The following is a 13,740-nucleotide window of genomic DNA, read 5'->3' as shown; positions in this document are numbered from 1 at the left end:
CAGCTATTAGGCCTTCTTACCTATTGCGAACTGGCCCCCATGCTTCAAGGGGGCCATGTGACCCCCTGTACACCCAGTTCTGTATTTTGGCCTAGGCCAACAAGGCCCAGGCCTAGGGCGACACTTTGCAGGGGGGCAGCAAAAAAGTTGCCCCCCCTCCACCTGAGACTCTATTGGCCACTGGTTGCTAGAACTGCCTCCCTCATTCCCCCCTCTCTCTCACCCCCTTCTCTCTCACCCCTCCTCTCGCTCTCTCTCTCACCCCCCCCTCTCTCTCTCATGGGGGGGGGGGATGGGGGGGTCGGCTGGAGTTCCTAATTCCTGGGTGAGTATCTGAAATGTGTAGATATCTCCACCAGGTAAGTTGGGGGGGGGGTGGGTCGGCTGGAGTTCCTAACTCCTGGGTGAGTATCTGAAATGTGCAGATACCACCATCAGGTAAGTGGGGGGGGGGGGATGGGGAGGTCGGCTGAAGTTCCTAATTCCTGGGTAAGTATCTGAAATGTGCAGATACCACCATCAGGTAAGTGGGGGGGGGGATGGGGAGTTTGGCTGGAGTTCCTAATTCCAAGGGGCTCACCTAATTTTTCTTGCTACGGTATATGTAAGAAGGTGTTATAGGCCCCCGCCCTTGTTCAGTGATGGTTGTTCTATTTTGATGTAGATGGGCTCTTTCATGCCTCTTGTGAATCTGATGTCCTTCCTGTCCAGAAGGTGACCTCACTGTCCTCGAAGGAAGGTCCCTTTTCTGTAGGGTGTAGGAAGACTGTTGAGTCTTGTAGAGTTCTCCTCCTATGTGGGGCCATTCATTTGTTGGGAGGTTGTTTTATCATATCGATGTATTCTTCACCATACTGCACTGCCTATCACATGGTAGTTCCTCAATGTTCACATCTCCTGTCCTGTTCTTGGGCAATCGACATTCTATTCCATGGTGAGTGGATGAAGGTGTTGGCGCTTCCATGTTGGGGCATCTGAGAAGAAATGCCTTGGATGTCCACAAAGCAGAACACAAAAGCGTTCCGATTAAATATTTTTCTACGCTTCTACAAGAATGGCTCCTAATTACACCTAGAAATCCAACTCCACCGAACATTTCTCTTCCTTCCTTCAAGATACAAAGTATCTTTATTCACATTTCTCTCGCCTCAATCCCGGGTCTGTCTGTTCTTCTGGCAGGACCCCGCTGTCCCGTTGGCTTCTGGGAAATCTTAGTAAAGCGAGGAAGGGTTAGCATTAAGTTATGATGCGTTTCTCAATGAAACGTGCCGACACGGCTTGCCGGAGTTTGGCGAACTCACGGTGACGATGGCAGACGAGCTCCAAGACCTGGAAGATTCCAATCACCGAGGAGAAAGTAAAGGATCTTCTGTACGGCTCGTGAAGTTTATAGGAGGCACAAATTACCCATGAAGCCTCTGTGTGCCGGCAGGATTCACATGAACACGTTACTGAAATTCTGCGTGTAATGTAAAAACTGCGGCGAGCCCACCGGCCAATCATTGCCTCACCCAGAGAATTGCCATTTAAGGGGCAACTACACCCCATTTCTGGGATTGAGGGTGGGGACCGTTCCCCTACTGGTCCCCAATAGACAGAAGAAATGGACTCTCTCGCTACCACTTAGGTTAAACAAACATAAAGTAAAATTCTAATTTTTATTAATACAAAAAGATAAACCTCTTGTCTCCAGTTGGGTATTAGTGATACATATGTACAGATCGATCGTATTTTATCTGTATGTTCTTTGATATGAACAATGGAAATTCTGTTCCTCTCTGTATTTGGATTTCCTCTTTTTATCTTTTTGTATAAATAAAAATGTGAATTTTACTTTGTGTGTATTTTGCCTAAGCGGTAGCGAGAGAGTCCATTTCTTCTGTCTACTGGAGACCAGTAGGGGAATGGTCTCCACCAGTGCCGGGACAAGGTCACCTAGAGCCCAGGGCAAACATGCCAAACTGCGCCCCCCCCCCCCCCAGAGGTATTGAGCATTATGTGTCAGCAAAAATGGACACTAATCTTCCCGATTACCTCCTAAGCATAGATTCTCCCTAAGACTAGTACAAATCGACGCCCTTCTGAAATCGTCCTCCCGGCACAAATCTTTGCCCCCTCCATCCCCCCAGCACAAATGCCCCCCTCACAAAAAGGATCACCCCTGCTAGCACAAATCCTGCACCCCCATTCCCCCCCCCTAGTACAAACACCCCCCAATCGTCCCCTACTAGCACAAATCTCCCCATCCCCCCCCCCAAAAAAAATTCCCCTCATAGCACAAATCTCCCCCTCTCTACCATATCACCTCTTCTAGCACAAATCCCCTAAATCCCCCCTAACCCAAATCCCCCTATATCAACACTCCTAGAACCCCCCCCCCCACAAAAAAATCCCCTCCTAGCACAATTATTCTCCCCTGCTGCCCCCCCCCACAATTTCTCCTCCCAACACAAATCCCCTCTCCCCTCAATCTCCTTGCGGTGCCCCCCCCCCCACCTCACATGATACCACAGTGCCCAGGGCAGCCACCCCTCCTGCCCACCCCTTGTCCCAGCCCTGGTCTCCACCATCAATCCTTCAATAAAACCTGGATGATGGTACCCCCCCTCCCCCCATTCTGAATTGGATTTGGCTTTGCTAGATGGGGCTCCCTTTTCTTACACCCTATTTTTAATGAAATGTGCCCAAGCTAAAGAAGAACTCCAAACATGGATTGTATCTGAAACCATTGTGTAAGATAATCTCGTCCCCCCCCCCCCCAAAAAAAGACACCTTTTTGGGGTCCCCAGACATAAATCCGAAATCTGTGAATTCGGAGTCTCCATTGATGATCTGGGTTTTTGATACATTGTAAAATATGGTTTTCTGGAATACGGCCTTTGGATGAGCACTGAACTGATATGGGGAGGTTTATATGTTCTGGAGTGAAGGTCAGCGGAGTGAAATCTGAACGCCATGAATTTTGGGGGTACCAAATGTCACCCCCCCCCCCCCCATACCAGGAGGGCCTCCCTGCTCCCCCCTAGGCTTTGCTGAGCTGCTGTCAGTCATCCACAACGCCCAGCCACTGGACATCGGGATCAGCATTACCACACTGCTGTGCTTTCCCCTCTAGTAAGCTAATTAGACTCCTCCTCCTCCAGCTCCTAGTGACTGAAACATGTTAGCTCACTGTTAGGTTTCAATTAATTTGTTGGTATTCCCTGCACACTGGAAACCAATTTCAAATAATTTTTTTCGCTAGAGGTCATTTTCATGTAGCCAAGTATTGTCAGTTTTGTTTGGATTCTGCTTGGCCGGAGCCCACCGGTGTTCAGAACTTCCAGACAGTTCTGAGATTCGATGACATCACTTCCTGTGCGGAGGAAAGCCCCCATGGCTGCCGGGGAAGACTCCGACTCTGAGCGATAAGAATACGGGGAATGCAGAGGTTACCGTCGTCTGAATGGGAGGGATCGTCATTACCCCGGGACCATCTGCTCCGCGACTCGTGTTTACAGCGACAGGCTGCGCGTATATTAGGTTACCGTTAAATAAGAGTAGTAAAGATACATATTTTGATTCTTCCAGGGTAAACAATGTTTTATTTACTTTTTTGGCACATGGTAGCGGCATAGAAATGTGTCTGGCCAGATGGTAATCTGTGTGCCGCACCAGCCATGTTTTCCATGTGGAAAGATACAATACGCTTCCATTATATCAATGTGACACTGCAGAGCGCTGCGCACACGCGCCATCCGTACTGCTACTACACGGATGTACATAGAACTGACATATACCGCAGAGGTCACTGAGCCAATCACATCATGTACCAGAGGAGCTTACACTCTAATGTCCCCTCCCCCACAATCACATCAGTCTCTGTGCCAGAGGAGCTTACACTCTAATGTCCCCTCTCCCACAGTCACACCAGTCTCTGTACCAGAGGAGCTTACACTCTAATGTCCCCTCCCCCACAATCACATCAGTCTCTGTGCCAGAGGAGCTTACACTCTAATGTCCCCTCCCCCACAGTCACATCAATCTCTGTACCAGAGGAGCTTACACTCTAATGTCCCCTCCCCCACAGTCACATCAGTCTCTGTACCAGAGGAGCTTACACTCTAATGTCCCCCCCCCCCTTCCATCAGTCTCTGTACCGGAGGAGCTTACACTCTAATGCCCCCTCCCCCACAGTCACATCAGTCTCTGTACTAGAGGAGCTTACACTCTAATGTCCCCTCCCCCACAGTCACATCAGTCTCTGCACCAGAGGAGCTTACACTCTAATGTCCCCTCCCCCACAGTCACATCAGTCTCAGTACCAGAGGAGCTTACACTCTAATGTCCGCTCCCCCACAGTCACATCAGTCTCTGTGCCAGAGGAGCTTACACTCTAATGTCCCCTCCCCCACAGTCACATCGGTCTCTGTACCAGAGGAGCTTACACTCTAATGTCCCCTCCCCCACAGTCACATCAGTCTCTGTACCAGAGGAGCTTACACTCTAATGTCCCCTCCCCCACAGTCACATCAGTCTCTGTACCGGAGGAGCTTACACTCTAATGCCCCCCCCCCCTTCAGTCTCTGTATCAGAGGAGCTTACACTCTAATGTCCCCTCCTCCACGGTCACATCAGTCTCTGTACCAGAGGAGCTTACACTCTAATGTCCCCTCCCCCACAGTCACGTCAGTCTGTGTACCAAAGGAGCTTACACTCTAATGCCCCCCCCCTTCAGTCTCTGTACCAGAGGAGCTTACACTCTAATGTCCCCTCCCCCACAGTCACGTCAGTCTGTGTACCAGAGGAGCTTACACTCTAATGTCCCCTCCCCCCTTCCACCAGTCTCTGTACCAGAGGAGCTTACACTCTAATGTCCCCTCCCCCCTCCCACCAGTCTCTGTACCAGAGGAGCTTACACTCTAATGCCCCCTCCCCCACAGTCACATCAGCCTCTGTACCAGAGGAGCTTACACTCTAATGTCCCCCTCCCCCACAGTCACATCAGTCTCTGTACCAGAGGAGCTTACACTCTAATGTCCCCTCCCCCACAGTCACATCAGTCTCTGTATCAGAGGAGCTTACACTCTAATGTCCCCTCCCCCACAGTCACATCAGTCTCTGTACCAGAGGACCTGAGAACATATAGCTATGCTCCAACCCATTAACAGTACAACAAGAGGCTGCTGTCCCGCTGGGAGCACTGTGAAAAGCCTGCTGAATGTAAGTACAGATGAATTCCAATGGAGGATGCGATGTATGGAGATCCTCCATTATCTCGGTTTCTCCGCTCCCCACACTGGACTTTGTCTCCCACCTATGCAGCTGACCAATCTGGGTTCTGGGCCCGCCAATCGGCTCGCTGACTATTCATGGGAGACCGCAGGAACGCAGAGTCAGGGGAATGTTCCGCCATGGAGGAGGTGGGAGGAGTTTGGCCATGTGTCCGCACTCCTCCCACCCAACACCAGCTGAGGCGGCAGAAAAGGTGCAAACCACCGGCTCCCATATAAAGGGCCAGATGCCCATTTTTACCCTCCGCGCGTTGCTTTGTGCGTTCGCTATAAATGCGCTGTAATGGTCAGAGCCGAACAAATGGCCCCCATGACGCGGTGGTGGGGGGGAGGGGAGGCCCTTTCTTTTGCTCTTCGCAGGGATTGCGACCTCGGAGCGCTCTGTGCCAGCAACGCTTCCCACTCCGGTTATTAAGCTCGGCAGCACAACTGTATAAACACGTTTTATGTTCTTTGCCCTCTTCCAGTTATTTACGTTTTTTTTTTTTTTTTCTCGCCGGCGCGGTGGAACGGGCGCAGAACTGAAGGAAAACTTTGTGTTGGAGCCGTTCCACCTTTGTGCAGTCTTCTCCGTGGTGTCAGCGTTTCATGCCCTGTAAATGGCGGTCTGATGGCGGAGCGGGGGGCTCACCGTACGCGGCCTCGCCTAGAGACATTCGCAGGTCCTCGCCGCCGTGTCTGCGACACGTTCCGTTACCGAATCCACCATCTTTCTCCATGGCAACCGTTTCCTTTTTAATAAAGCATCTTATTGCCTTTACTTCTCTAATATTCTAATACCGCGTCTCCTCTAACTGAACGCAGATGTGACGAGGGCGGGGCATTATATTATAGAATCGCAGGACCGCGTTACAGCAACACGCCGATGACAGCCGGCCGCCGTGTAGCCGGAGAGGGGAGATCAGCTACATTTCAGGGGACAGTTTACTTTCACCCCGTGTTGGGATCACCTGAACCTTCCCATGTGGGGATCACCTGCAAACTCCCTCCTGTGTGGGGATCACCTGCCCCCCTCCCATGTGGGGATCACCTGCCCCCCTCCCCATGTGGGAATCACCTGCAAACCCCCCTCCCGTGTGGGGATCACCTGCCCCCTTCCCATGTGGGGATCACCTGCCCCCTCCCCATGTGGGGATCACCTGCCCCCTCCCCATGTGGGAATCACCTGCAAACCCCCCTCCCGTGTGGGGATCACCTGCCCCCTTCCCATGTGGGGATCACCTGCCCCCTCCCCATGTGGGGATCACCTGCAAACCCCCCTCCCGTGTGGGGATCACCTGCCCCCTCCCCATGTGGGGATCACCTGCAAACCCCCCTCCCGTGTGGGGATCACCTGCCCCCTTCCCATGTGGGGATCACCTGCCCCCTCCCCATGTGGGGATCACCTGCAAACCCCCCTCCCGTGTGGGGATCACCTGCCCCCTTCCCATGTGGGGATCACCTGCTCCCTCCCCATGTGGGAATCACCTGCAAACCCCCCTCCCGTGTGGGGATCACCTGCCCCCTTCCCATGTGGGGATCACCTGCTCCCTCCCCATGTGGCAATCACCTGCAAATCCCCCTCCCATGTGGGGATCACCTGCCCCCTTCCCATGTGGGGATCACCTGCTCCCTCCCCATGTGGGAATCACCTGCAAACCCCCCTCCCGTGTGGGGATCACCTGCCCCCTTCCCATGTGGGGATCACCTGCTCCCTCCCCATGTGGGAATCACCTGCAAACCCCCCTCCCGTGTGGGGATCACCTGCCCCCTTCCCATGTGGGGATCACCTGCTCCCTCCCCATGTGGGAATCACCTGCAAACCCCCCTCCCGTGTGGGGATCACCTGCTCCCTCCCCATGTGGGAATCACCTGCAAACCCCCCTCCCGTGTGGGGATCACCTGCCCCCTTCCCATGTGGGGATCACCTGCAAACTCCCCTCCCATGTGGGGATCACCTGCACATCCCCATGTGGGGATCACCTTTCCCCCCTCCCCGTGTGGGGATCACTGCCCCCCTCCATGTGTGGGGATCATCTGCAAACCCCCCTCTCATATGCGGATACTCTGCACCTCCCCATGTGGGGATCACCTGCCCCCCCCTCCCCATGTGGGGATTACTGGCCCCCCTCCCCGTGTGGGGATCACCGGCCCCACCATCCCTGTGTGGGGATCACCTGCCCCCTTCCTCGTGTGGGGATCACCCGCAAATTGTAAGGGTAGGTAAAAGGAGCTCCCGATATCCAATGAGACACAAAGTGAAAGGCAAATTTGAAATTGTTTTATTTAAAGTAGCAACAATATAATCGAGCCAATGCATTTCGGGGGAGCCGAGACTCCACCTTCTTCAGGGCTGTTGCTGTATGCTAATGGTGAGTGGGGACGTATTCCATACGGGTGCGTCTGTGACACAGAAATCGGAATAGTTGCTGTTTGATCTCACAGAGGAAGGTCAAAGATGCACCAGTTTGGGATACATCCCCACTCACCATTAGCATTCAGCAACAGTCCTGAAGAAGGGAGAGTCTCCCTTCCTCCGAAACGCGTTGGCTTGATCATGTGTTGCTATTTTCAATAAAACGATTACAAATTCACCTTTCACTTTGCTTTTTATTGGATATCGGGGGCTCCTTTTACCTCACTCACCTCACAAGCACTCACCGCCACCCTTCTGTCAAGTTGAGCCGGAATCATCGGGAGAGAACTCTTCCAAACCTACCCCTCCCCCCCCTTCACTATTACCCACTCACAGACTCTCAACTGAGTCACTCCAGTGGGATTTACAACCCTAAAGAGATTTCAACAGAAAATGTCAATTCCAGATGGACTATGGAAATGAATATACAGAATACAACAATGTATCTCCTATTCATACTGATATATTCTAGCCACTTCCCGAAAATCGACGTACCTGTACATATCCCTGTACCTGTCCCTGTAGCTGACCCTCTCCCTATCCCTGTACCTGTCCCTGTACCTGACCCTCTCCCTGTCCCTGTACCTGACCCTCTCCCTGTCCCTGTACCTATCCCTGTACCTGTCCTTGTACCTGACCCTGTCCCTGTACCTGTCCCTGTACCTGACCCTGTCCCTGTACCTGACCCTCTCCCTATCCCTGTACCTGTCCTTGTACCTGACCCTCTCCCTGTCCCTGTACCTATCCCTGTACCTGTCCTTGTACCTGACCCTCTCCCTGTCCCTGTACCTATCCCTGTACCTGTCCTTGTACCTGACCCTGTCCCTGTACCCGGTGGGACGGGAGACCTGGGAGAGCTGCGGAAGGCGGCGGGAGGGGGGGGACGTCCCCTCCTGCTCCTTGTAATGACAGCCAAGCGGCTTCTCAGCCACATCGGTTGTCATTACAAGACGGCCGACCATCGGCTATGGACGCCGGTACCGGGGTGACCCCTCTAGCTGCAGGGATCACTCTGGTACAGCACTTTCCCGAAATATCGGCAATATCGGTAACCTCCGGGGCCGATTCCGATATATCGGGGAAAGTGCATATCAGCCCTCGATATATAAGTGTTGCCAATAATCGGTCAATCTCTAGTACAAACCCGTTTAATAGGAATAAAAGAAGATTGCAAAGCATCCAGATAAACTGCGCTCATCCAAAATCCAAAAACAAACACAAGGGCGCACCGGCCCTAGTGCATTATCTCCCACAAAGGTTTTATTAAATAAAAGGTATGAAAATACTCACAAACGAGTTCTTGGTACATTTATATCAAATTGATATATTGCCGCCAGCATCAGAACCAGAGGGTGCACCGTTCGCTAAAGCTTGAAAAGGCTTACACGTTTCGAGGCTTAACCTCTTCCTCAGAGCCTATAGACCAGAACCTTGGCACCCCAGATGTTTTGGAATTACATTTCCCATTATGCTCAGCTACAATGCAGAGTGCATGAGCATCATGGGAAATGTAGTTCCAAAACATCTGGAGTGCCAAGGTTCCCCATCACTGCTATAGACCATGTCTGAGCCCTTGCTTCATATACGTGAAAATGACATCTTAATCCAGGTGCAATTAGACCTAGGACCTCCCCCACAGGGGTGTGTACATAGAATGCCGACCCAAAACAGTCTGTATATGCTGCGTCTCTCCAGGTCTCCCTCTGAACTCTCTCGTGAATGGACCAATCAGAGATGCGTTCACGTGATGACGTCACCGTCGTCCCAACTTGCCCACCTGTAATCCAGCGGTCAGGTATATCTGGTAAGCAGTTTGCTTTTAACACTGCGGGTGTGGAGAGGGATTATCGCTTTTCAATTGAAAAAAAAAAGTTTTTTTCTCTGCGCTTTACTGTTTTTTGTTTTTTATTGGTTGAGCCGGATGGACTTTTGTCTTTTTTCAACCTGACTAACTATGTAACTATGTAACTATGTAACTTCTCACTGGGATTCTGGATTCATTTTACTTCCCCTTTTTGTTTGGACGATGATCTCTTAGCGCTGCACTCGTGTTTATGAGATTTGTCCTCCATTATTCCGGAGTTTATCATTTTTATATTTAATGCAAAAAAAAAAAACACCTGAGCGCTTTACTGACTGAGCAACCAGAAGGAAACCTAGATCTGATTTATCATTCACTATCCTCCCCCAACAGAACCTTACACCTGGCACACCCACCCCTTAGTGACCCGCCTCCATCTGACATCACTGCGCAGACAATGATCTGATGGCGAATGGCGTTCGGCAGACTTTACCTTGACCTGTGTGACGGGGCTGCTCCCCCTCTTCTCGCTCTTGACGGCGGTGGGCGACAGGGGTCCCGTGGAATTGGGGGGCTGTGGCGTGGAGGACATCTTGGCTCCGGGAGAGACCTGCATGCTGGCGAGCTGAGCGGCATAGAGTTGCTGCGGAGGAGAGAGATGAGAAGAATGTCAGATTGATCATCATTTCTACAATTGACACCCACATCTATTTCTGCGCAGTGTGGTTTCTGCTCTTCCTGTGTGACACATTGTTGTATTGATTGCTGATAATGTCGTATTGTCCCAGTTACCGTCCAATGCTGCCATATACACCTGAACTATGAGCAATTGTTACTGAAAACTGCTGGAACTCGCTTTGCAACAGCAATCTGATCCCTGGCCCACCCAGGCCCCCAGCACTGCAAGGCTGCACCCCTTTGTACTGGCTCACCCAGGACCCCGGGGGTGCAAGACTGCAATGCTATGTACTGGCTCACCCAGGCCCCCGGTGCTGTAAGCCTGCAGCCCTATGTACTGGCTCACCGTGGACCCTAGTAATGCAAGACTGCACCCCTATGTTCTTAGTCACCCAGGACCCCAGTGCTGCAAGATTGCAACGCTATGTACTGCCTCACCAAGGACCCTGGAGCCTGTAGTAATATCCCCTAAACCAAATGTGGAACACATCGACCTTTGAGCAGATAAAATGCATACACATGAGCAGTGTCATCTCCACACAGTCATTCTTGTGACCCCCCCCCCCACACTCACATTGTATATCTGGCAGGGTGACACCACCATTCATAACTGCAGCTTTCTACCATGGACTGGTACAAGCAGCTTTATTTGGACTGTAAATTCCTTTTGTGCTCTTCTAACCTTGTGGTAACAGTTTGGACCAGCTCCATAAAAACATGGGTTGACCAATTAAGACCAGCTCCAGAAAGACATGGGTTGATCGGTTTGGACCAGCTCCATAAAGACATAGTCAGACCAGTTTGGACCAGCTCTATAAAGACATGGGTTGACCAGTTGGACCAGCTCCATAAAGACATGCTTTAACCAGTTTGGACCAGTTTCATAAAGACATGGTGTGACCAGTTTGGACCAGTTTCATAAAGACATGGTGTGACCAGTTTGGACCAGTTTCATAAAGACATGGTGTGACCAGTTTGGACCAGTTTCATAAACACATGGGTTGACCAGTTAGGACCAGTTTCATAAAGACATGGGTTACCATTCTTGACCAGCTCCATAAAGAAATGGTGTGACCAGTATGGACCAGCTCCATAAAGACATGGGTTGACCAGTTGGATCAGCTCCATAAAGACATGCTTTAACCAGTTTGGACCAGCTCCATAAAGACATGGGTTGACCAGTCTGGACCAGTTTCATAAAGACATGGATTCCTGCCGCCCCCATTGGTCAAATCCGCCTCATGGTGACTGCAGGTAAAGTCTACACTCCCCACTGTATCATGGGTATCCATACACCCATTGCCTCAATAATCATGTCTTTTGTTGTCTTTATTATGACTCATTCAATGCTTGTTCTATTTTCATAGAATCAGTTGTTATCCATTATTGTTTCTCCTGAAGAAGCGGCATAGTCCACGAAACATGTAGAGAACCTACTGTGGAAACATGCCAACTACACTCCACAGTTTTAACTATGTCAAATGCATTTCAGACAACCTGTTTGTATATTGACTTTACTTTGTCCTGTGTATTTTGTTATGTCTATGTGATTAACTTTTTTATGGAATAAAAACTATTTTATCTATATCTGATGTTGATTTGTAACCAACATACTTTGGTATCCTAAATCCAGAACCAATTTCCCATTTCCAACTCCCACGTCCCATTGAGTACCTCTCCAACTGGGGAGTTTGAGGTCTCTCTTATCCCCCTTTCCCAATTTTTGATATCATAAAGACATGGGTTAACTATTCTTGACCAGCTCCATAAAGACATGGTGTGACCAGTCTGAACCAGCTCCATTAAGAGATGAGTTGATTAGCCTGGACTAGCTCCCAATGTGGGGCCCAAGGTGCGATCCAGACTGGACCAGCTCCATAAAGACATGGCGTGACCAGTTTGGTGTGGAGGAACTCGAGTGTCCTGCACAGAGCCCTGACCTCAACACCTTTGGGATTCATTGGAACACCAATTGTGAGCCAGATAATTTTTTTGGTGCCCAATGTGGGGCCCAAGGTGTGAGCGGGATCTTCCTAACCAACATCAGTACATCAATGCCAGACATCATTCAACCAAACTCCACCATCCTCCTCCTTTCATAGATGGAGGGCAGAAGATCCAATTTCTACAGAATACCACTGATGTACCTTGACATGAGTAAAAGTATGTTACATAGTTACATAGTTACATAGTTGGTGAGGTTGAATAAAGACAAAAGTCCATCCAGTTCCCCCTGTGTAGATGTGTGTGGCTGTAATCATCTTGCATACCCCTGAATGTTCTGATCCTTGAGATGTACGTCTAAGAGTCTTTTGAAAGCCACCATACTACCCGCAGAAACCACCTCATGTGGTAGAGAATTCCACAATCTTGTAGCCCTAACAGTAAAGAACCCCCCACGTTGCCTGAGGTTAAAACGCTTCTCCTCTAATCGCATTGTATGCCCCCGAGTTCTCATGCAATCCCTTCGACTGAACAGCTTTTTTTCTAAGCCTAGATCCCCATTTAGATATTTATAAATTGCTATCATGTCCCCTCTCAGGCGTCTCTTCTCCAGGGAGAATAAATCAAGCGATTGCAGACGCTCCTCATAATCAAGGTCCTCCAATCCCCTAATTAGTTTAGTTGCCCTTCTCTGGACTCTCTCCAGCTCCAACACATCCCTTCTGAGGACTGGTGACCAGAACTGGACAGAATACTCCAGATGCGGTCGGACCAGAGTTTTATAAAGTGGAAGGATTATAGTTTTATCTCTGGAATACATCCCTTTCTTTATGCATGCTAATATTCTGCTAGCCTTGGCAGCTGCCGCTTGACATTGCATGCTGTTGCCTAATCTATCATCAACCAAGACTCCCAGATCTTTCTCCATTTTTGATTCTCCCAAGGGTTCCCCTCCTAACGTGTATTGTGCTTTTATGTTTCTAATCCTCAAGTGTAAAACCTTACACTTCTCCACGTTAAACCTCATTTGCCATGTCTTTGCCCACTCCGTTATTTTGTCCAGGTCATTCTGTAGGATATCTGCTTCATGCTGTGCTGTTATTGCCCTGCCTAATTTTGTGTCATCTGCAAAAACTGATATTGAACTACTGATCCCGTCCTCAATGCTGTTTATGAATAAATTGAACAAGGTTGGTCCCAGGACTGAGCCTTGGGGGACCCCGCTTACTACCTCAGACCAGTCTGAGTATGTGCTGTTTATTACCACCCTTTGGACACGCCCTTTTAGCCAGTTCCTTATCCAAGAGCAAACCCTGCTGTCGATACCTGCAGACCTTATTTTATAAATTAAGCGCTTATGGGGAACTGTATCAAATGCCTTAGCAAAATCTAGGTACACCACATCCACTGGTCTCCCCCTATCTAGCTCACAGCTCACCTCCTCGTAGAATGTTAGGAGATTGGTTTGACAAGAACGCCCATTTGTAAACCCGTGTTGATTACTACTGATGATGTTGTTGTTCTTAGCAAACTCTACGATATAGTCCCTTATCATCCCCTCCAGAAGTTTACATACTACTGATGTCAGACTGACAGATGAAAGCGTTGTTCCCAGTGAAGTGCACAGGGCCTGAAACATGTAAGACTGA

The 13,740-nt window shown here is 50.1% G+C and overlaps 1 protein-coding gene and 1 long non-coding RNA gene across 9 annotated transcripts in view; both read right to left on the bottom strand.

Annotated features, from left to right (window-relative positions):
- SOX6 (SRY-box transcription factor 6) overlaps positions 1-13,740 on the bottom strand; it is a 548,208-nt gene that overhangs the window by 60,628 nt on the left and 473,840 nt on the right. For all 8 annotated transcript variants that reach the window (XM_082269784.1, XM_082269783.1, XM_082269788.1 and 5 more), the window contains one exon: positions 9,963-10,112. In XM_082269784.1, the coding sequence (XP_082125910.1) occupies positions 9,963-10,112 (150 nt within the window). The remainder of the gene's footprint in view (positions 1-9,962; positions 10,113-13,740) is intronic.
- LOC309565057 overlaps positions 1-13,740 on the bottom strand; it is a 654,865-nt gene that overhangs the window by 279,806 nt on the left and 361,319 nt on the right. The gene's annotated exons all lie outside the window — the stretch shown is intronic.

The sequence above is a fragment of the Pelophylax lessonae genome (genome assembly GCF_965119305.1).
Source record: "Pelophylax lessonae genome assembly, chromosome: 10".
Taxonomy (NCBI): Eukaryota; Metazoa; Chordata; class Amphibia; order Anura; family Ranidae; genus Pelophylax; species Pelophylax lessonae.
The sequence above is the reverse complement of the archived record's forward strand: the minus strand, read 5'-3'. Positions and strand labels throughout refer to the sequence as shown.